The following is a 23012-nucleotide window of genomic DNA, read 5'->3' on the forward strand; positions in this document are numbered from 1 at the left end:
CTCCATTGTATGCTCTTGACTCCTTTGTCAAATATTAACTGAGCGTAATGGTGTGGATCAATTTCTTGAGTTTGTGTTCTGTTCTATTGATCTATAAGCCTGTTCTTGAGCCAGTACCAAGCTATTTTGAGTATAGTAGCTTTGTAGTATAGCTTGATATCTGGTATTGTAATTCCTCTAACTTTGTTCTTCTTTTTCAAGATTGCTGTAGCTACTTGGAGTCATTTCTTTCTGGTCTCCTTGTTACTAAGATCTCTCAAATCTAGTGCTGAGTAAGACCATGTCTTAGTCTGTTTGACTCACTATAACAGAACAGTATGGCTGGGTGCTTATAAACAACAGCAATTTAAATATTAATTTACTGATTTGAGAGAGGGAGACAGAGATAGAGATAGATAGATAGAGAGAGAGAGAGAGAGAGAGAGAGAGAGAGAGAGAGATCAATTTGTTCTATTTATGCATTCATTGGTTGTTTCTAGTATGTGCTTGGACTACGGCTTGGACCCGCAACCTTTGTGCACTCTTGACATATCAGAATGACACTCTAACCAAATGAGCTACTCAGCCAGGGCAATAACAGAAATTAATTTTTACAGTTCTGGAGGCTGGGAAATCTAAAATCAAGGAGCTGGCAGATTCAGTATCTAGTGAGAACCTACTTCCTGGTTCACAGATGTCTGTCTTCTTACTGTGTCCTCACATGCTTGAGAGAGCAGTTTGGGGTCTTTTTATAAAATCATCAATCCCACTTATGAGGGCTCTAATAACCTCATCACCTCCTAAAGGCACCACCTCCAAACACTATCACATTGAGGATTAGGTTTTCAACTTATGACTTTTGAGGGGACATATTCAGAATATAGGACAGGGCAGAAGTAGGTTTATATTTGTGAGTATGCAAAACAGTGTTTATGCTTGTATTATTATTTATTAATTAATGTATTTTTTTCCATACAAACAATTGTAAACCTATTTTTTAAACATTTAATCATCCTTATTTATTTACTTTTTCTCTGATTGTTTTTGTTAATCCTCATGCAAGGATATTTTTCCATTGATTTTTGGAAAGAATAGGAGAGGGAAAGACAGAGAGAAACATCGATGTGAGAAAAATACATCGATTGGTTGCCTTCTGCAGGAGCCCTGACCACAGCCTGGGCCAGGGAGGAGCCTGCAACCAAGGTACATGCTCTTGACAGGAATCGAACCTGGGACCCTTTGGTCCGTAGGCTGATGCTCTATCCACTGAGCCAAACCGGCTAGGGCTGTAAACATACTTTTGTCCCACCCTGCATAACACACTGTAGCATAAAACATCCTGGAAATGAAATAGTTAAACAGGAACCCCCTTCCTCACCTCTCATCCTGAAGTGAAAGATGCTTAATGGTATCCTACAGGAAGTCACAACATCTACAGGTCTACCCAATGGAAAGAATATATTGATTTTTAGTTTTGACCCAATCAGGAAGTTACTTTTACACCCAATGGGAGCTGACCAGAACCCCTCTCAAAATGGCAGCAGAATCAAAGGCAGCTGGTCTGACAGCTCCAGTGAATGCTGACTGCAGGAGGGGCAGGCAGAGCCACAGCACCATGCAAACAGGATGAGCTGCCTCCCCACAGTAAAGGGAGCCGAGCAGCAGATACTTCCCAGAGAATCTCAGCGGAAAGCTAAGTGTCCTTAATACGATTTTTAAAAGACATGACGCTGCCCTGGCTGGTTTGGCCTGGGGGATGGCGCGTCGGCCTGAGGACTGAGAGGTCCCGGGTTCGATTCCGGTCAAGGGCACATGCCAGGGTTGTGGGCTTGGTCCCCAGTGGGGGCGTGCAAGAGGCAGCTGATCGGTGGTTCTCTCTCATCATTGACATTTCGCTCTCTCTCTCCCTCTCCCTTCCTCTCTGAAATCAATAAAAATATATTTTAAAAAAAAGACATGATACGTAAAGTAAACTTTGAAAATATGACCCATTAAAAACAAAAACATATTTCTGGATTATAATATAGTAAAATAACTTGTCACAGACAAAACCTGTATTGATACAAATAAAAAATCAGAATGAGGGCAAAGCGAAGCAGAGCAATGGAGGCCAAGCAAGCACAGAGACTATGGCCTAGCTGCAGATATTGGGGGGAATGGGTGACAGGTAAGCGTTCATGCACACGCCACAGCATAGTATTTAACATGATTTATCTCTGTCTGGGCGGGCTCCAAGTTATCCAAGCACAGGATAGCTCTGTAATCATCAACTGACAACCTGGTATTGTCAGGTGGATGACTCCTCCACAGGTTATTACCTTGAGCAACTCATACTCCTGAATAGTGCTAGTATTAGGAAGACAATAAAAATTGTAAGAGAATATGCAGAAAATAACACAGTTTTTGTCCTAAAATGATGAAATTATGAATGAGTTTTCCCTCCTGTTTTCCAAACAATCCTAATGCTTATTACATTTTATTTCCAAAATAAATAAATAAACATTAAATACAATTGGTACAAAAACAGAAGCAATGTGCTCTAAAAAAAAAGCATTAAAAATCTTTCACTTTAAACTTGGGAATTTTATAATTAATTCCAGTAGCAAAATTACAAATGTCTATGTAAATGGTGGGGATAGAGTGCCATGTGACTCATGAGAGGGTCTTGGAATGAAATCATCCTGAATATCACTTGGCTCCTTCTACTTTTCTTTTTAACAACATGTTGCTTATTTCCCTACAAAGCAAATCTCATATTATTTATGAAAAAAACTTTTACCTGAAATCCTTATATTCTTCTACTTGTCGTTTCCATGGACAGCTCTGTATATTTGTGATAATCTGAAGATAGTCATCCTCTGAATACCTAAGAATCAAATATTAACGAAGTTAGAAAATAAAGATCTCACATACTGTTAAGCAAAAATATGCATGTTCTAAAGGACACTTTTAAAATATACTAATTTCAATCCTTTAATTCTTTTCTAAAATAAAGGAGAAATAAGTAAATGTATACCCATTTAAAAACTTCTAGGAACATACAATTCACAAAGAATTACTACGCTGATTTAAGAATGTGTAATTTGTACATAAGTCATATCTAGCATTACAAACAATGACAGCACACCAATCCACATTCCTATCTTATGGCCATTTCATCTTAGCTTCAACTCATTGAAAAATAAATATATTTTTATAGGTGTTTATCATAAATATATAGTTTATCATTTTTTTTCAGAGTCTAAGTTGATAGATTTACCTTGGGATATATAGATAAAATGTCTTCAAAAGAATCATCCTAAATTTTAAATCTGAACAGTATATTAAAAAAATAGATTGAGCCCTAGCTGGTTTGGCTCAGTGGATGGAGCGTCTGTCTGTGGACTCAAGGGTCCCGGGTTCGATTTCGGTCAAGGGCATATGCCCAGGTTGCAGGCTCTATCCCCAGTAGGGGGCGTGCAGGAGGCAACCAATCAATAATTCCCTCTCATCATTGATGTTTCTATCTCTCTTCCTCTCCCTTCCTCTCTGAAATCAATAAAAATATATTAAAAAACAACAACAACATTTTTTTAAAGTAAAGTGATAGGAAAAGATATACCACAGTAGAACTAATTAAAATGAAGCTGGAGTGGCTACATTCATATCAGACAAAGTAGATTTCTGAGCAAGGAATATTACCATAAAATAGAGTAAGAGCATAAATTGAAAAAATCGGGGAAAGGTCAATAAGATTGAATGCCGATTCACTGAAAAATCAATAAAATTGATAAAGTTCTTGCCACATTGATCAGGTAAAAAGAGAGAATAAACAAATGACCAATATGTGACCAGTGAGAGAGGTTGCAGCACTAAAAGTTCTACAGACTTTAAAAGCATAATAACAACTTTATGCCAAAGAATACCACTTGAAGGATAAAAACTGCCAGAGCTCACTGAAGAAGAAAATGATAACTTGAATATGAAAAAATAATACTCTCAATACAAGAAAATAAAAAGCATTTAACCTAATTCAACATTCAGCCATGACAAACACTCTCAGCAAACTCAGTATAGAAGTGAATTTATACAACTTGATCAAGGACATCCACAAAAAAAAAAAAAACACTTCAGCTAGGATCATACATAATTGTGAAATACTGAATGCTTTCCCCCTAAGATCAGGATCAAGTCAAGAATGTCTACTCTCACCATCTCTGTAACACACTACACTGGACATCTAGCTAATACAATAAGGCAAGAAAAAGAAATAACACCATCCAGATTAAAAAGAAAGAACTAAACTGTTTTTATTCAGAGAGAACATGATCTCCTGAGAAATCCACAAAAAAAGCTATTAGAACTAATACTTTAGAAAATTTTTCAGGATACCAGATCAACATATTGAATCAATTATATTTTAATACACTAGCAACAAACAACCTAAATTAAATTTTAAACAATTCAATTTATAGTAACATAAAAAAATATAAAATACCTAAGAATGAATTTGACCAAAGATGTGCAGGACCCATACACTTAAATGAACAAAAATTGCTAAAAGCAATTAAAGAAGACCTAAATATATATAGCAATATGCCATGTCCATCGGTTAAAAAAGACTTAGGATATATTAAGATTTTAATTTCCCCCAATTGATTTATATGTTTGGTGCAATTTTAATAAAAAAAAATTCTAGCAGTACTTTTTGTAAAAACTGAAAAACTGACCTAAAATTCACGTGGAATTTAAAGACCTGGAACAGCCAACAAAATTTAAAAATGAACAATAAATTTGGAAGAGTTATACTATTTGATTTCAGAACTTACTACAGTGTTACAATAATCAGAGCAATGCCTTATTTATTGTATGTCAAGACAGATAAAGAAATTAATGAAAAATTAGAAAAAACAGAAAGAAAGCTTTTCAACAAGGTGATTCAATGGAAAAGGAATAATCTTTTCAACAAAGGCTGCAAAAATGATTGGCTAGATAACTATTTTTAAAATTCTCAACTCTTACCTCACTTCATCTACAATATGAACCCAAATTGTACCATTAAGCTAAATGTATGAACTAAATTGGAAAAAAACATTTAAAAAATCTTAATGATCGTGGGTTTTGTACATCTTTACACAAAATGTACAAACTATGAAAGATATCTATAAATTAAACGTCATTAAAATTAAAGGTTACTTTTCAAAAAACACTGTAAAGAAAATGAAAATGCAAGTCACGGATTAGAAAAAATATTTGCACAACACATACCTGATAAAGAACTTGAGTCCAGTATATACAAAGAACTCTTAAAACTCAATGGTAAGACAAACAACCCAATTAAAAATTGGGCAAAAGATTTGAATATTATCCATCAAAGATGATAGATGGATGGCAAATCAACACATGAAAAGATGCTCAACAATACTAGTTACTAGGGAAATGTGCTAGGTGTACCAGTTGATAATGCGGATTTTTTTCAATAGATGGAGTTACACATATGTTGATATATATGCGATTTTATATGTATGCTATTTTGTTATATTGACAACAAGCTTCAAACCTTCATATGTCAAATTTTGTGAAGGTGTTAACATAGATATTTTTACGCTTAAAAATGTCGAATTTCGTGCCAAAAAAAGAGCATTTGAGTTTTAATTCATTACTTTGTTTTGAAGAAAAGTGCTGCTGAAAGTTATCGTGTACTTTGGGAAGCTTATGGTGAACATTATCCATCTCAAGATACTTGTGAACACTGGTTTAAATGCTTTAAAAGTGATGATTTTGATGTGAAAGACAAAGAATGTCCAGGTCAACCGAAAAAGTTTGAAGATCAACAATTACAAGCATTATTGGATGAAGATGCGTGTCAAACTCAAAAACAAATTGCAGAAAGGTTAAACGTTGCTCAGCAAACAATTTCCAATTGTTTACAAGCAATGGGAAAGATTTTTAAAGCAGTGGTTCTCAACCTTTGGGTCGCGACCCCTTTGGGGGTCGAACGACCCTTTCACAGGGGTCACCTAAGACCATCGGAAAACACATATATACTTAAATATTGTTTTTGTGATTAATCACTATGCTTTAATTATGTTCAATTTGTAACAATGAAAATACATCCTGCATATCAGATATTTACATTACGATTCATAACAGTAGCAAAATCACAGTTATGAAGTAGCAACAAAAATAATTTTATGGTTGGGAGTCACCACAACATGAGGAACTGTATTAAAGGGTATCGGCATTAGGAAGGTTGATAACCACTGTTTTAAAGGAAGGAAAATGGGTGCCACATCAACTGAATGAAAGACAGATGGAAAACCAAAAAGTCATCAGTACTAGTATAATGACAGAGAGCATATCAGGGTTACCTGGATATAAAGGCTGGCATGCAGTGGTAGGGAGAATAGATGAAAAGAGCATCTTTTGGGTAGTGGATATGCTCAAATTAGATTGGAGTGTTGGTGCATACACTGTACATTTAAGTTATATTTTCCCTGATGATATCATATATAATAATAGAGGAATATGCTAATTGCCCATTACTCTGTAACATAATGACCAGTTACCAGGCTGCGAGCACAGCAGGCTCAGGTGGGCAGGCTGTGGCAGCTGGGGGATGTGAGCCTGTGGTGCCTCCTCTAGAGTTGGGGAGCTAATGATGGACGGGCTCTGGTCCTCCTCCAACAGCCCTCTCCAGCAGGCATGGGGCTCCTGAGACCCAGGCCAGGCCTCTGGCCACAGATACACAGGTTTGCAGAGACCGACTCTACCAGGCTGTCCGGAGGCCATATGGCTGGGCCACAGGGTGCCCGAACCCAGTGCTCGTTCAAGACGTGAAACAGAGAGGAGCTGCAGAAGGAAATCCAGAGAATGGGATGTGGGGGTTCAAGACTCACTCCCTCTGGGCTTTGTCCTTCTTGGCCTGCCTGAGGGGCGGCTCCTGGGAGAGCACTGTGGCTTCAGAGAAGCAGCCGGCCAGGAGGTGGGCGGCCCAAGGGGCGCAGAGCGGCGCCGAGTTGGGGTGTACTGGAGGGGGCTCAGGCTGGGGCAGGGAGCCAGCAGGTGGGGATCTGCCTTGCCCATGGAGAGTGAGGTTCTGCAGTGGCCCCAAGATGCGGGTCGGCCCAGCGGGAGACAAGAGGCAATGACTGCTGGCATGGAAGGATGCCCGGGTGTAGAAGCATGGATCCGCAGCCCTGAGCAGGGGTTGAGGGGTGGTGCCACCTCAGTGGAGGGCGCCGCACTGCCAGGCCCCCCACTGCAGTGGTTTGGCGAAGCTCCCAGCGATAACCGGGCCTCACCCCAGCAGCCTGCGCACTTGAGAGGTGGTGACTCCTGCTCCCACCACGGCCCCAAAACAAGTGCGTGCCCATCCTGCTCCCAGTTCCCGCCACACTGTGCCCCATGGCGGCATGTGCCTGCATGGTGAGTGTGAAGCCTACCACATGCTCCCCAGAAAGGGGGGGCAGTAATGAATGGGGGCAGGAAGCAAGGGAGAGGAAAGAATGTGGAGTGTCCACGATGAAGAAGTGCTTGAGAATAAGGCTCAGAAGCCTGACGGGAGGTTTGTTCTGTTTGCCCTGCGGCTGTCCCTTAGGAAAGATGGAGAGCCGACTGTGAGGGCTCCCTGCGTGAGTCCAGTTCCATAGCCAACTGGAATTGGCCTCAGTTTCCTGCTCTGTAAATTGTGTTAAGCGTGTCCCAGTGCCTTCACTGAGCTTTGAGGGCCAATTGAGATACTATATAAAGAAAATGAGGGAAGACATGAGAAAGAAAAGGAAGGGTGGGCAACACAAAAGAAAGATTGGAAGGAACCTGTAAACGTATTGTCACTTAAATAGGGAATAGCGTCAACAGTGTTGTAATGATGGTATGAAGCCCGGTGGGTACTGGAAATATCAGGGAACACTTTGTAAAGTATATGATTGTCTAACCACTATTCTGTAACTAATATAAAACCTGAAGTTAATACAAAATAATTTTGAATGTAAATAAATGAAAATAGGAGTGAAATTTTTGTAAATTTCAAAGTTTAAATAAAGGCTGTAAAGGAAAGAAGGGGGAGAATAAAAATAATGTTTTTCATTTTACCACTTTATTGTCTTTTCAGTATATGAAAAAGAAAGTTGTCTTTATATGGTGCTTTTTTACTTTTCTAAGTCATTATCTCATTTGATGTTCAGGGCAACTTAAAGACAAGATAATTATTCCCTCCACTATTCAAAGAAAGGGAATCTTGGTGTCTGGCCCTAATGATTCAATTGTCAAGTCCTTATTGTAAAGCAGGGTTAGTGAAATTTTCTGTGAAGGGTCATATCTATACTAATGAAAGCCTTGGGGCGATCAGGCCAGCAGGGGAGGGCATTTGGGGGCAATCAGGCTAGCTGGGGAGCAGTTAGGTGTCAATCAGGCAGGCAGGTGAGCAGTTAAGAGCCAGCGGTCCTGGATTGAAAGAGGGATGTCTGACTGCCAGTTTAAGCCCAATACCTGCAGTCTAAACAGGCAGTCAGACATCCCCTGAGGGGTCTGAGATTGGAGAGGGTCCAGGCTAGGCTGAGGGAAACCCATGTCCATGCACAAATTTTGTGCACTGGGCTTCTAGTAACTAAGATAATAAGCAATGTACATCAGCCATTGTTAGGGGATCAGATATCGAAAATTCAAAATTCCATGGACCTACAGTATATTTAAATAAATATGCTTTTAAAAAATTATTTTGCAATTACAGTTGACATATAATATTATATTAATTTCAGGTGTACAACATAGTGATTAAACAGTTATATACCTTGCAAAGTGATCATCCCTATAAGTCTAATCCCCATCTGACACTTTACATAGTTATTACAATGTTATTGACTATTCCCTATGCTGTATTTTACATCCTCATGACTATTTTAATAACTGGTAATTTGTACTTAATCCCTTCACCTTTTTCATGAATATGCTTTTTAAAGAGTTCCCTGGAAAGCTAATAAGCTGCTACTTCCTACGTACTTTCAGTGCCTTGACCAATCTATAATATTAAAAGGGTAATATGCTAATTAGACCAGTCATCTTCTGGATGGCCTTCCTGATGAAGCTGGGGCTGGAGGGAAGCCAACCCAGGTCCTGGGTGCTGGAGGGAAGCCGGTGCCGGCAACAAGGGGAAGGAAGGCCTACACTTGCATGAATTTTTCTGCATCGGGCCTCTAGTCCTATCTAATAAAAGAGAAACATGGTAATTAGCTGTACCTCCGCTACCCTTCCCATTGGCTAATCAGGGCGATATGCAAATTAACTGTCAGCCAAGATGGCGGCCGGCAGCCAGACAGCTTGAAGCGAACATGAGGCTTGCTTGCTTCAGTGACGGAGGACTCCAACATTCCTGCCGCTGCCGGCCTCTGAGCTTGCAGTTTGAAACATTGTTAAAAATATAGAAGCTAAACAAAACCCCAAAAACCTACTTTCAGCCAGCTGGGATCTCAGAGCTGGAGTTGAAACAGTGTTTCGATTATAGAACCCAAACAAACCAGATACCTGCTTTCAGCAGCCGAGGCCTAGGAGCTGGAGCCAAGCCTCAGAGCTAAAGCTGGCCCAGAATAAAAAAAAAAAAAAAGAAAAAAAGGAGTGGTTGGGTGCTTCAGTCACCCGCCAGCCTGAAAAAAGCCCTCAGCCCTTCACCCAGACTGGCCAGGCACCCCAGTGGGGACCCCCACCCTGATCCAGGACACCCTTCAGGGCAAACAAGCCGGCACCCACCCGTGCACCAGGCCTCTATCCTATATAGTAAAAGGGTAATATGCCTCCCAGCACTGGGATCAGCAGAGCAGTGAGGCTTCCCGGCACCAGGATCAGCGTGACAGGGGACAGCGCCCAAACCCCCTGATCGCCCTGTGGCTCTGTGTGTGACAGGGGAAGGCGCCCCAACCCCCTGATCATCCCTGCTCTGTGCCTGATAGGGGGGAGCTCCCCAACCCCCTGATCGCCCTGCGGCTCTGTGTGTGACAGGGTGCGGCGCCCCAACCTCCCGATCGGCCCTGCTCTGTTTGTGACAGGGTGCGGCGCCCCAACCCCCGCCGCCCCACCCAAGGGCCCTGCTCTGTGTGTGACAGGGTAGAGCCATAACCTCCCCATCGGCCCTGCCCTGCGTGTGACAGTGGTGGCACCCCTACCTCCTGATCGGCCCTGCTCTGTGGATGATAGAGGGCGGAACCCCAACTGCCCCCCATGGGCCCTGCTCTGTGTGTGACGGGGTAGAGCCATAACCTCCCCATGGGCCCTGCCCTGAGTGTGACAGGGTGCAGCGCCTCAACCCCCTGATCCACCCTGCTCTGTGTGTGACAGGGGGCGGTGCCCCAACTCCCCTGATCGGCCCTACTCTGTGAGTGACAGGGGGGAGCTCCCCAACCCCCTGACCAACTCTGCTCTGTGCGTGACAGGGTACGGAGCCCAATCCCCCTGATGGACCCTGCTCTGTAAATGACAGGGGCAGCGCCCCAACACCCTGATTGGCCCTGCTCTGTGCATGACAGGGGGTGGCGCCACAACCTCCCCATTGACCCTGCCTTGAGTGTGACAGGGGGCGGTGCCCCAACCCCCCAATCGGCCCTACCCTGAGCGTGACTGAGGGTGGCATCGCAACTTCCTGATCTGCCCTGCTCTGTGCTTGACAGGGGGGGGGTGCCCCAACTCCCCAATCAGCCGTGCTCTGAGCCCGACCAGGGGCTGCACCTAGGGATTGGGCCTGCCCTCTGCCACCTGGGAGCAGGCCTAAGCCAGCAGGTCGTTATCTCCCAAGGGGTCCCAGACTGTGAGAGGGCACAGGCCGGGCTGAGGGACCCCCCACCCCCCCTCTATAGAAGCCTCTAGTACTTCTATAATAGCCTTTCTCACATTGAATTTCATTTTGTATTTACACGTTGGCTTCCCCTTCTAGACTAAGCATTTCCCTCCAGAACCCTCAAATACTAAGCATTTCTAATTTCTAGCCTAACACAATCACCAGCTGATTGTTCTTGTTAACACAGGAAATACACATTTAAATATAAATATGAAATTTGAGGTAAAAAACTACATTGAACAAGTTCAAAGCAACATTTTCTTATTCCATGGCTTATGGATTCTACTTAATAACTTTCCCCAATGCTGACTTTCATTCACTCTTCCTATCCACAGCTGTAGTAAAGCTTTGCCCTCCCTCCTTCAGTGTATCCCTTGAAAAGGCTCAAACTAGAGCTCAGTAGCTAGTCAGTCACTTCAGCTAGTCCATTAACCCAATGCATCCTTCCTACTTTCCCAATTTCTTAGCATAAAGTATAAGGAGTGTGCATGTGTGTGTAACCTGTTAAACTTTACCCTTTCTTAATGAGTAACCCATATGTTGAGTGCTCCCTCAATAGTAATAAATGTTGAATTTTCCTATTTCAGATCTCCTCAGTAGTGATCAATGCCAAATTTGCTGGAGATTTCATACAGGAAATGGAGGAAAGGGTTTATATTGCGAGGTAGTAGAGATATAACCTCTTCAACTTAAAAAAAACAACACAATAATTCCCCATGTTGTTTTGGCCAACTCTTGGCCTTGAGAGTGATCTCTTCTCTCAACCCTCTTGATTGGCACAGGATGGGTATGGGATCGTCTCTTCCCTCCTTCCATACTTTGTTTCCCATTATTGTGCTCAAGCTAGCTCATAGATTGTGAGAACTGACTGGTAAGTTTTCAGGAGTGTTGTGAACAGGTTGTTAAAACATTGGTAGCTTGAAACTGGCCAAGGTAGAAGTATTTATCCTACAAGAATCAGCAGGAGAGGAACCAAGATGGCCGCATAGGTAAACGCCTGTACCTTGCTGCCTCCCACAACCACATCAAAATTACAACTAAAATACATAACAACTATCATCCAGAACTGCAGAAAAACTGGCTGAGTGGAAGTACTACAAGTAGAGAGGTAAAGAAGAAAGCACAATGAGACTGGTAGGAGGTGCAGAGGAGCGGAATGGGCTGGTCCAGCACCTGGGTGTACCAACTTTTTAATCAGGAGGGAGATCACCTCTGCGGAGGCCACCTAGAGGAGCAAGGTGTCCCAGCCCCACACCAGATCCCCAGCCCAGGGTTCCAGAGCTGGGGAAAGAAGTCTCTATATGCAGTAAGAACTGTGGACTATAAAAACAAGTGTGGGTTGGGGCTCAGTGACACACAGGATGCTAGAGACCCAGCTGCTCCTCTTAAAAGGCCAGCACTGTGAACTGAATTTACAAGTTCCTGCTTGCTCTGAGCTCCAGTGCCACTCCAGTGCGGGGTGAGGCTCTGGGGGACACAGACAGATACAGGGAGAAACTGGACTGTATCAGGGCAGGAATGCGGGGGCAGCTTTCTTCCAGACAAAGGTGCTCTTAGTGGTCCTTGTTCCCATTCTGGGACTTCCCCTGTGCAATGTTGACTGGCAGACGTTTCTGTTCTCTCTGCCCTGGAGATTCCCTGAGACCACCGCCCTACCCAATTTACATTGCTGTGAGCAATGGCTCTTGCATATGAACGGCCTGTCCTTTCTCAGCCTAAAACCTGTCAAACAATCTGCAGCTGGGTCAGGGAGCCCCAAAGCTATCAATAAAAGGCCCAAGACCAGCACCAGCACCAGCCTGCCTTGCTTCACAGCTGGGCCTCATCTGGGCACTTCCAAACCTGATACAAGGAGGAGGAATCTGCAGATTTCTCCGTAGCTCCTGCTGGGTGGCCCCAGGCAGTGGCTGACTTTGCTCCTCCTTGGAGATCCAAGAGCCAGAGTACCCAGTGGTAAGTGTGAAACCATACCAGATTACAACTCTTCACATCCATAAGTGACACACTCAAGGGGCAGACTCAGTGAGCACTAAAGCCCCACTGAAGCAAGTCCTGCCCCATAAGGTGTCTCTTGCATAGCAGCTCTCCCACTGTAGTTGCAGCTGGTCCCCACAGCCAATTGCCCTGGAGGTCAATTCCTCCCAGTGATGCCAACAGCAATCAAGGCTCAACTACAACAAGACTGTGCACACAGCCCACAAAGGGCGGTGCACCAAGAGTGTCCGCCTCAGGTGATTGGGGAGGCTAAGCCACTGGGCCCTATAAGACAACTACTACACAAGGTCACTTCATCAACTCAAGGAGACTTAGCAGCTACCCAATACATAGAAACAAACACAGGGAAGCAGCCAAAATGCATACACAAAGAAACATGTCACAAATGAAAGAAATGGAAGGAAGCAAGCTACTGGATATAGAGTTCAAAACCACAGTTATAAGGTTACTCAAGAACCTTCTAGAAACCTCCAAGGAACTTAGTGAGAATGCCAAAGAATGAAAAAGGATCAGTCAGAAATTAAGCATGCACTGACTGAAAGAATAATATACAGGGATTCAACAGTAGACTAGAGGACCCCAAAAATCAAGTTAATGATGTGAAATATGAGGAAGCAAAAAACACCCAACCAGAAGAGCAAAAAGAAAAAGAATCCAAAAATATGAAGATAGTATAAGGAGCCTCTGAGACAACTTCAAGCATACCAACATCCGAATTACGGGGGTGCCAAAGAAGAGAGAGAAAAAGATATTGAAAACCTAATTGAAGAAATAATGATGGAAAACTTCCCCTACCTTGTGAAAGAAATACACTTACAAGTCCAGGAAGCGCAAAGAACACCAAACAAAAGGAATCCAAAGAGGACTACACCAAGACATATCATAATTTAAATGCCAAGAGCAAAAGACAAAGAGAGAATCTTAAAAGCAGCAAGAAAAAAACAGTTACCTACAAGGGGGTACGCATATGACTGTCAGCTGATTTCTCAACAGAAACTGTGCAGGCCAGAAAGGATTGGCAAGAAATACTCAAAGTGATGAATAGCAAGAACCTACAACCAAGAATACTCTACCCAGCAAGGCTATCATTTAGAATTGAAGGTCAGATAAAGAGCTTCACAGACAAGAAAAAGCTAAAGGAGTTCATCACCAACAAACCAGTAGTATATGAAATGCTGAAGGGTATTCTTTAAGAAGAGGAAGAAGAATAAAAAGGTAAAGATAAAAAATTATGAACAACAAAGTGACAACAAATACATATGTATCAACAAATGAATCTAAAAGTCAAATGAATAAAAAAATCCGATGAACAGAATAAGCTGATGAATGGAATAGAATCAGGGGCATGGAAATGGAACAGACTGATGATTCTCAGAAGAAGGGGTGTGTGTAGGGGGGTGCGGGAAGAGATTAGACAAAGATCTTATATCCATGTATGCAGTACCTATGGACACAGTCAATAGGGTGGCAAGGGCCTGGGGTGGGGTGGGGACCAGGTGGTGGGAAGCTATGGGGGGAAACAAGAGGGACATCTGTAATAATCTCAACAATAAAGATTTTTTAAAAAAGAATCAGCAAATGTGACAAATTAAGGCTCCCTCCTACCCAAGATAGTTGTTAAGCTTGAACCAGGGTGGTGCTGTTCCTACATTTCACTACAATTGGGCAACCTGTTGGCCTGGCTCGAAATTTTTCACTCTTCCCCCAGTTTGAGCCTTATGGAGGCCTGCCGAGAAGGTCAGGTGAGACTTATCAAGTGACACTGACCCAGTTTGGCCCTAAGCCACACTTTACCAAACTATCATACTAACTTCAAAGAGGAACTATCTCAAGAAAGTAAAGGTGACTTTATTTCCACTGAGATTTTGAGCAAATGCTCTTAAGTATATTATACTTTTACTTTGGCTTCCCTGAAAAGCATTTTGTGTCATTTTGAAATCATTCTTACCTTTCTATCAAGCTTATTCTAGAACATTCAAATTACCATCCATTACCAGCTGAAATAAAGGTGCCTTGGTGCATTGTAAAATATGAATAGTCTTTAAAACATTTTGTTTTAGTGATATATATCCTCCTATAAATTACAGTGGACTCCAATTTTACTTAATATTGAAAGATATCAACCATAGTATATCTAATTTTACTAATAAGTTTGCTGCATAAAGGGGTTTATGACTTTACAGCCATTAATATTTAAAACTAAACCAGTACATTAGAGGAGGCCTACCTATTACAAAAGAAGAGTTATTCCTGGCCATTCTACCATCAGAAAACAGTACTCAAGCTATTAACTTTCTGAGGTTGCTGTGTTCAAAGAATCTTTGTGATGTCCAGTTTAGAAATTAAGCATTATCCCCTGACATAATAAAGGAAAGGTTGAAGAAGAAGAAATAGCAAAGGGAGGTTTTTCCTATATGCTTGCTCTTTTTTACTAAATATATATATATATATATATATATATATATATATATATATATATATATATATATCATCAACCAGTTATTTTGGAAAATTGAAATTGCTACAGTACCATCTTGATTTGTAACAAGGGAGCATTGCTGGAGTGGAAAATCATCTGAGGAGGAGAAATCATAGATGTGCTACAAGTGTGGACTAATTTGTGGGATAAATGCATCTTATAGAAGTTTCCTGTTAAGTAAAATGCTCTAAAAATCACATCATACTTTCTGAAAATTTACATTTACAGCTAGTTTTTTATTACAAAGGATAGCCCCCCACCCCACAATATTGAGGGACAGCTATTCCTATGAGAATAGCCCTGTTTTCATGGATGACAAAACTAAAAGTTCTGAGAAGACAAACAGATTCTCAATATTGTATTATAAGTGGATGAGTTGAGAATTAAATTCATGTCTTTTGAGTCACAGTCCAGCCCTCTTGCCAATATATCATGATGCAATTCATCTATTTTCATAATGAAACAGAAAATTAATCCCATCACAAACATTTTCTGGTCCCAAGACATACAATAAATCATACTAAATAATGCAGCAAGTTATTTCCAAAAGAATAAATAATGTATATTTAAATCATTATTAATAATACTCAAAGTGAGATACAAATTATAAATAACATACTAAATGATACTAAGTAAATATATTAAAATTTAAAATATTTTTCTAGAAACTTCTCTTTGGAGATGAAGACTCACAAGCGCTGACTATCAATTAAGACACATTTGTAATACCTTAACCAATAAAGAAATTAAAGATAAAAAAAGAAGAAAAAAGATGTATATAGGTTTTTTTTAAAAAAACTATAATATATGGTTAATTCATTTAATTACTAAGTATTTATTGGGTTCTTATTAATGCCTAGAAGTTATCTTTAGGATATTAATTTATTAGTCCCTTTTAAGTATCTGACATACTGATTTAGTTTTCATAACATCTCTTCATGGTAAAAACCAACCTTTTTTGTCTATTGAAATGGGTGCAGATACCCCAATAATATTAAGTAAGTAGATTTCTAAGTGATGTTCTATGTAGATCAAACAGTCTTTTGTAGCTAGTTTCTACAAAACCCCTGAAGAGCTTAGGTCTGCATGAAAAGAAAGTCTTCAAATCAATATAGTGCTATAAAATTTTCAAACAATATAGCCAATTATTTCCATTGGGCAATACTTCTTAAATAAATGGTTGATGAGTGTATAATGGCTAACAAAGAGAAATATGCATTGGGTAGACTGACTGAACTATGAATAGTGTTGCCATACTGACATTTCATCTACTAAAGGTAGAATAATTCAATTCATATTGTTTTCAACTCTGCGTGATATGGTAACTCTAATTAAAATGCTGTGTTATTGCCAATTGCCATAGGAGAAAGGAATCTCAAACTTTTATTCATTCCATACCTTTTAGTGTCCCTTTGACAAGTTAAATAGTCCCAAAGTGCTGCAGAAATTAACTCCTACGGATGCCAATGTTTTTCTTCAGAGCCCCAATGAAATCTCTAAATTGTCATATTTTTTAAAAAATCAGATAATGCTTTTTTATAAAAAAGAACACTTTGTCCTACACAATTAACTTTTGGGATTTTTATATTAATTATTAGAGGCCCAGTGCACGAAATTCTGCATGGGGTGGGGAGGTCCCTCAGCCTGGATTGTGAGAGGGCATAGGCCAGGCTGAGGGACTCCACCAGTGCATGATCGGGGCCAGGGAGGGACGCAGGAGGGCTCCAGGGCATGTCTGGCCCATCTGGCCCGTCTCACTCATCTCACTCAGTCTTGTTCAGTCTCACTTAGTCCCGATCAGCCGGACCCCAGCAGCAAACTAACCTACTAGTCAGAGCATCTGCCCCCTGGTGGCCAGTGCACGTCATAGCATGTGATTGAGTGGCCTTAGCATATCATTAGCATATTACACTTTGATTGGTTGAATGCCCAACTGGACAACCAGACACTTAGCATATTAGGCTTTTATTATATAGGGTATGTTTAATAAAATATGCAATACTGTAAGCAGAGACTAACCATAGACCAAGAGAGAATGGGAAATGTATTTACAAAGGAGTGAGATAGAATAAAGGAAAAGTTATACAGATTGGTGAAGCACTCTATGGCTAGCAACAGGGAAGGAGTAGGAAAGCTGTTACCACCCTAAGTCTATAGGCTACCCAGAAAAAGCTGTAGCTGTCTGTGTAGAACAAGGCCTCTGGACAGGAGTGATGGCCTTCAATAGAGGATGCAGTCATTCCCAAAGCAAGCCCACAGAGAGGAATCCAGGAGAATAAATACCCTAAACTTTTCCTCTTCCTAGTTCCTATGTTCCTGACATAGGCTGACCCTAACCAGAAGCTAAAGGTTAGAAGAGTCCAACTAATGTAGCCCAAGGAAATCAGCCTCCTACAGCACGCAGCTAGAGCAAAAAGGGTAGTGAGTAGATCTGAAAGGTTAAAAAGGAATATATACCACAAATGGAAATCTATTCATGATTTATATTATCAGAATGACTTGGGGTAACCGAATTTACTTCACTGGACTAGTTTTATATAATGCCAAAATCAAGCAGTACTTCAGAGCAAAATATATGATTTTAAGTATCTCCTTTGCAAGTATCAACAACATGCAAATAAATCACCAGGAGAGAAGAATGAATAAACAAAGAATGAAGCTGCCAGTTAAGATTTTCATATTTCCTCTCCAACACAATCACCATAAGAGTTCTGAAGATGAAAAGTGATGACCCACTTTTCAAGTTAATAGAAATCTTCAGAAATAAGAGGATATCCAGAGATGAAAATACTAACAATTTAGTATTCTAATATTGTCAACTTTTAGAAATAGGATCTTATATATTGGAAGAAATCTTAAAGAACCAATAAATTTAGGGTTTCTCCATTTCTTGAAGAGTAATATGTTATAGGGTGAGTGCATAGAGAGTGTATCTGGTAAGATTTCTAAGCCATATATTAGTGGCTATTAACTATTTGCCCTTTAAATTATTCTGACTCACATAAGCAGAGTTGTTCTGTCCCCCTTCTGTGTCCTTTGCACCACCCTATATCTACTATATAGCTCTTCAGTACTTATCCTTTTGTTTTCATGTGTATACTCAATAAATACTTATTGGGCATCTGCTATGTGTGAGGTACTGTGCTAGTGACCAATTTTACAATAATAAAGAAAATAAATTTTTAAAAACACTCCATGTTCTCATAAAATTTGTATTGTATCAGAGAATGATCCACAATAACAAAATGTATGGGTTGAATTGTGTTCTTTAAAATTCATATGCTGAAGACACCTGAGCGCCTTCAGAATGTGGCTGTATGTGGAGATAGGGCCTTAGAAGAGGATATTAAGTTAAAATGAGGCCATTAAGATGGCCCTAAGTCAATCTGACTGTTGTTATTATAAGAAAAAGAAATATGTATATACAGAGAGACACCAGGAGTGTGGCATATGTAAAGAGTACATGTGAGGACCAGTAAGAAGGTGGCCATATACAAGCCAAGGAGAGAGGCCTTAGAATAAACAAAACCTGCTAACACTTTGATCTTGTTATTTTAGCCTCCAGAACTGTGAAAAAAATAATTTTTGTTGTTGAAACCATCTGGTCTGTTTTAATATGTTATGCAACCCTCGCAAACTAATACACCAATGTACATAATGACGTACAATGTCATTACTGCCAAGAAAAAGCAGGAAAAAAATAAAAGCAAATATGTGAAATAGAGTTGCCATTTAGGTAGGGTAGTTAGGGAAGACCCCACATGGAGTTAAAAGTTAGGCAAGGACTTGACCAAAGTGGTCAAGTAAGTTTTATCAGGGCATGGGAATGGGAAGAATATTCTCGGCAAAGGGAATGACAAGTACAAAGGTCTGAGATAGAGTCAGGCATGGTATGTTCAAGGAAAAACAAGATGGTTAAAGTGGCTCAAAGTCATCCACTAGTCATTCATGAATCCACTCCCTCAGACAAGCAGTATTAGAATCATATGGTAAGATTGTTAGCAATGCAGCATCTCAGGCCCTGTCCCAGACCCACAGAATCAAAAATCTGTGTTAAAATAAAATCCCCAATTAATCTGTAGGAACATTAAATTTTAACATCTTTATTGAGGTACAATTCATATACCATACAATTCACCCATTTAAAGTGTACACATCAGTGATTTTTAGAGTATTCACAGGTGTGTACAACCACTACTACAGTCAATTTTGGAACATATTTATCATCTCAAAAAGAAAGCGTGTACACTTTTATGATAATAGCATCTCTTTATTTCTGTTAACATTTTTTGTTGTATTTACTTATTTATATTTTTAGAGCATGTTTATTAAAGCTGGGGACACCAAAACATGAAAGGCTTAGGACAGAAGAAGCAATGGGAGAGAGCCCAGGCGAGGTGGCTTTGCTCTCTAGAAATGTTATTGAAAAGAAATGAGCCTGGGAGGGGCTGCGTGGCTCACTGAAAAGTCAGAGAAAAGGCACCTTGGAGACAGGTTCAGGGGGTTAGCCTGGGATGCTGTGCTGCCCATTGTTCTCTTGCTGTAAGTCTCTCGGGGTCCTTAGAGTTTAGGAGAGGCACACCTATGGGGGAATAAGAAGGGGAAGGGAAAGGTGCAGGCGTGCTCCTTACCGGAAGAGTGCACCAACATTTTTTGTTTTAAAAGTCTCTTTTGTCTAATATCCATATAACCACTTCAGCATTCTAGTGGTTGCTGTTTGCATGATATATCTTTCCCCATATTTTCACATCTACCTGTTTATTTGAATACAAAGTGTGTCTTCTATAAATATATATAGTTGGATCATGTTTTTTTAATCCAGTCTGACAATCTCTGCCCTTTGATTGTATGATTTAATCCATTCACATTTAATGCTATCTATACTAATAAAAGGGTAATATGCTAATTAGACCAGATAGACTGGACATCTTCTGAACGACCTTCTGGACATCCTTCCTGACAAAGCTGGGGCCCAGGCGGCGCTGCCCGGGGTCCTGGGTGCCTGCCTGGGTGGCGCCTCCCAGGGTCCCGGGTGCTGGCCCGGGCAAAGCCGCCCAGGTGCCGGGTGCCTGTGGCCAGCCTGGGTAAAGGCGCCCGGGGTCCCTGAGGTCCCGGGTGCCTGCAGCTGGCTGAAGGAGGTAAGCCTGGGTCCTGGGTGCGGGGGCCAAGGCAGAGGCAGTTAGGGGCATCAGGCAGCAGGCACAGTGGTTAGAGATGATCAGGCAGGCAGTTGAGTGGTTAGGGGTGATCAGGCAGGCAGGCAAACAATTAGGGGCAATCAGGCAGGCAAGCAGTTAGGGGCATCAGGCAGGCAGGCAGAGTGGTTAGAGGTGATCAGGCAGGCAGGTGAGTGGTTAGGGGTGATCAGGCAGGCAGGCAGGCAGGCAAGCAGTTAGGAGCCAGCGGTCCCGGATTGCGAGAGGGGTGTCCGACTGCCGGTTTAGGCCCCATCCTGCAGGACATCCCCTGAAGGGTCCCTGATTGCGAGAGGTTGCAGGTCGGGCTGAGGGACCCCCATCCCAGGCATGAATTTCGTGCACCGGGCCTCTAGTCTATAATAATAAAAGCATAATATGCTAATTAGACCGACATCCTTCCGGGAGGAAGCCAGGGCTGCAGCCACTTGATCCAGGCAGCTGCCATGGCTGCGAGGGAGGAATCCAGGCAGACATCGCAGCTGCGAAGGCCTACCCTTGCATGAATTTCGAGCATCGGGCCTCTAGCTGTTATATAGTTATCTACCTCGGCCATTTTACTTTTTGTTTTTACATATAGCATGTATTTTTTTTGTTGTTTCTCTAGTCCTCCATTACATCATTCTTTTGCCTTAAGTGAATATTTCCTAATGTAGCATTTTAATGTCCTTAGTAATTTTAACTGCATTTTTAGTGGTTTGCTCTAAGATTTACCATATACATATAACTTATTAAAATCAGCTTCCAATTTATACTAGTTTAATTGCACTAATACATAGATATATTATTCTTATACAGCTCTATTCCATTTTTCCCCCTTTTGTGGACATTTTGTTACATAACATTACATTAATGTTATAAACCCAACTACACATTGTTATAATTATTATTTTACTATTTGTAGTAATTTCCTTAGCCCAATACAGCTTTGCTTCCACCCAACTCCTTTATGTTGTCATTGGCAAATATACATGTATATTTGAGAAGTGCCTAAAAGGGCCTTGCAAACTACTGTAAGAATTTTGTCTTGTATTTTTAGTGAGTTGGGAAGACATTGGAACAGAGAAGTGACCTGATCTATTTTTAAAGGATCCCTTTGTATACTTTATTGAGAATAGTCTCTAAGAGAGCAGGAGTAGAAGCCAGGAGATCAATTAAGAGATGTTTGCCACAATTCAGGAGTGGAATAAAGATGGCTTAGACCAGGCTGGAAGTGGTAGAGTTAGTAAGAAACAATCAACTTCAGGATATAATTTGAAGGTAGCTAATGAGATTTTTTTTTTAATTTTAAAATATGTTTTTATTGATTTTTTTTAGAGAAAGAGGAAGGGAGAGTGAGAGACAGATAGAAACATCAATGAGAGAGAAACATTGACTGGCTGCTTCCTGCACAACCCCTACTGGGGATCGATCCCGAAACCTGGTCAGGGCACATGAACTGGCAACCTTTGCTGCATGGGATGATGCTCAACCAACTGAGCCACACCAGCTGGGCACCAATGGGATTTAATGGCATGGATAAAGAGAGAAGAGTCAAAGATGACTCCAAACATTTAGGCCTGAGTACTGGAAAACAGCCTCCCCATTAACTGAAGTGGGAAGTCTACTGGACCTCATAGTGTAAGGGGACGTCCAGGAGGTGCTGGGAGATGTGTTAGGTTTGAGATTCCTTACAGGTGTTGACTGGGCAGAGGTATACACAAATCTAGGAAGTGGTTCAGGCGGGAAATATAAATTTGGGAATCATAGTATGTAGGTGGTGTTTAAAACCATAAGACTAAATGAGGTCTTGAGAATGGAGAGAGGACTAAATGAGACCTGAGGACTGAGTTCTGGGACACTCTGGTGTGAAAAGTGAGGGGTGACGAGGCAGAATCTGCAGAGATGAATGAGAAGAAGTGAATGTGTTTTAAACAACTGAATCTCACTGTGAGCTGCTAAAAGGTAGAGATCCTTTCTTTATCATTGTGTCCCTTACACAGGAGTTCTCATCTCCTTTCTCAAACATGTGTACTTTGAAAAAGCTCCCAGTGAGTCTGATGCACACCTCCAGGTTGAGAATAACTGTCCCTGTGGTTTTCATAGTGTTGGGCACATAGAAGTGGCTGTGTGTTTCTGAAATTGAAATTGAATATATGATTAGCACATAAAAACACCCAAAGGTTTCAGATATTACTTTTGAACTATGACAATCATTAACCATCAGCTAATATCTTATCAAGAGAAGCCACACTGATCCCCAAGTTTCAATTAGAGTAACTGCTGTGCAAACTAATGCTACCTAAATAAACTTGCATTACAAAAGCTTAATACCAGGTAAGTAACAAAAAGTGAGGAAAGTGTATAGTATTTTTGGAGATGGATCACTTTTGAGTAGCTTCACATCATAAAGTCAAATGCTTTTCTCGTCTTTGTGACTTGCAACTCTGCTCGTTAAGAGTGATGCCACCGAGTAAAAAGAATTGTTAGAATTTCATCCAAATCCTGGCTCTGCCATTTGTAACTTGTGGGATTAGAATAATGAAATCTACTCTGAAGAAATATTATAAGGACTATAGAT

General features: G+C 41.0%; 1 protein-coding gene across 1 annotated transcript in view; it reads right to left on the minus strand.

Annotated features, from left to right (window-relative positions):
* The window catches only part of ST8SIA6 (ST8 alpha-N-acetyl-neuraminide alpha-2,8-sialyltransferase 6), a 151209-nt gene that overhangs the window by 42663 nt on the left and 85534 nt on the right, over positions 1-23012 (minus strand). Inside the window, exon 4 of the mRNA XM_059660339.1 lies at positions 2759-2845. Within this exon, the coding sequence (XP_059516322.1) occupies positions 2759-2845 (87 nt within the window). The remainder of the gene's footprint in view (positions 1-2758; positions 2846-23012) is intronic.

This window comes from Myotis daubentonii, chromosome 1, assembly GCF_963259705.1.
Source record: "Myotis daubentonii chromosome 1, mMyoDau2.1, whole genome shotgun sequence".
In the NCBI taxonomy this organism is placed as follows: domain Eukaryota; kingdom Metazoa; phylum Chordata; class Mammalia; order Chiroptera; family Vespertilionidae; genus Myotis; species Myotis daubentonii.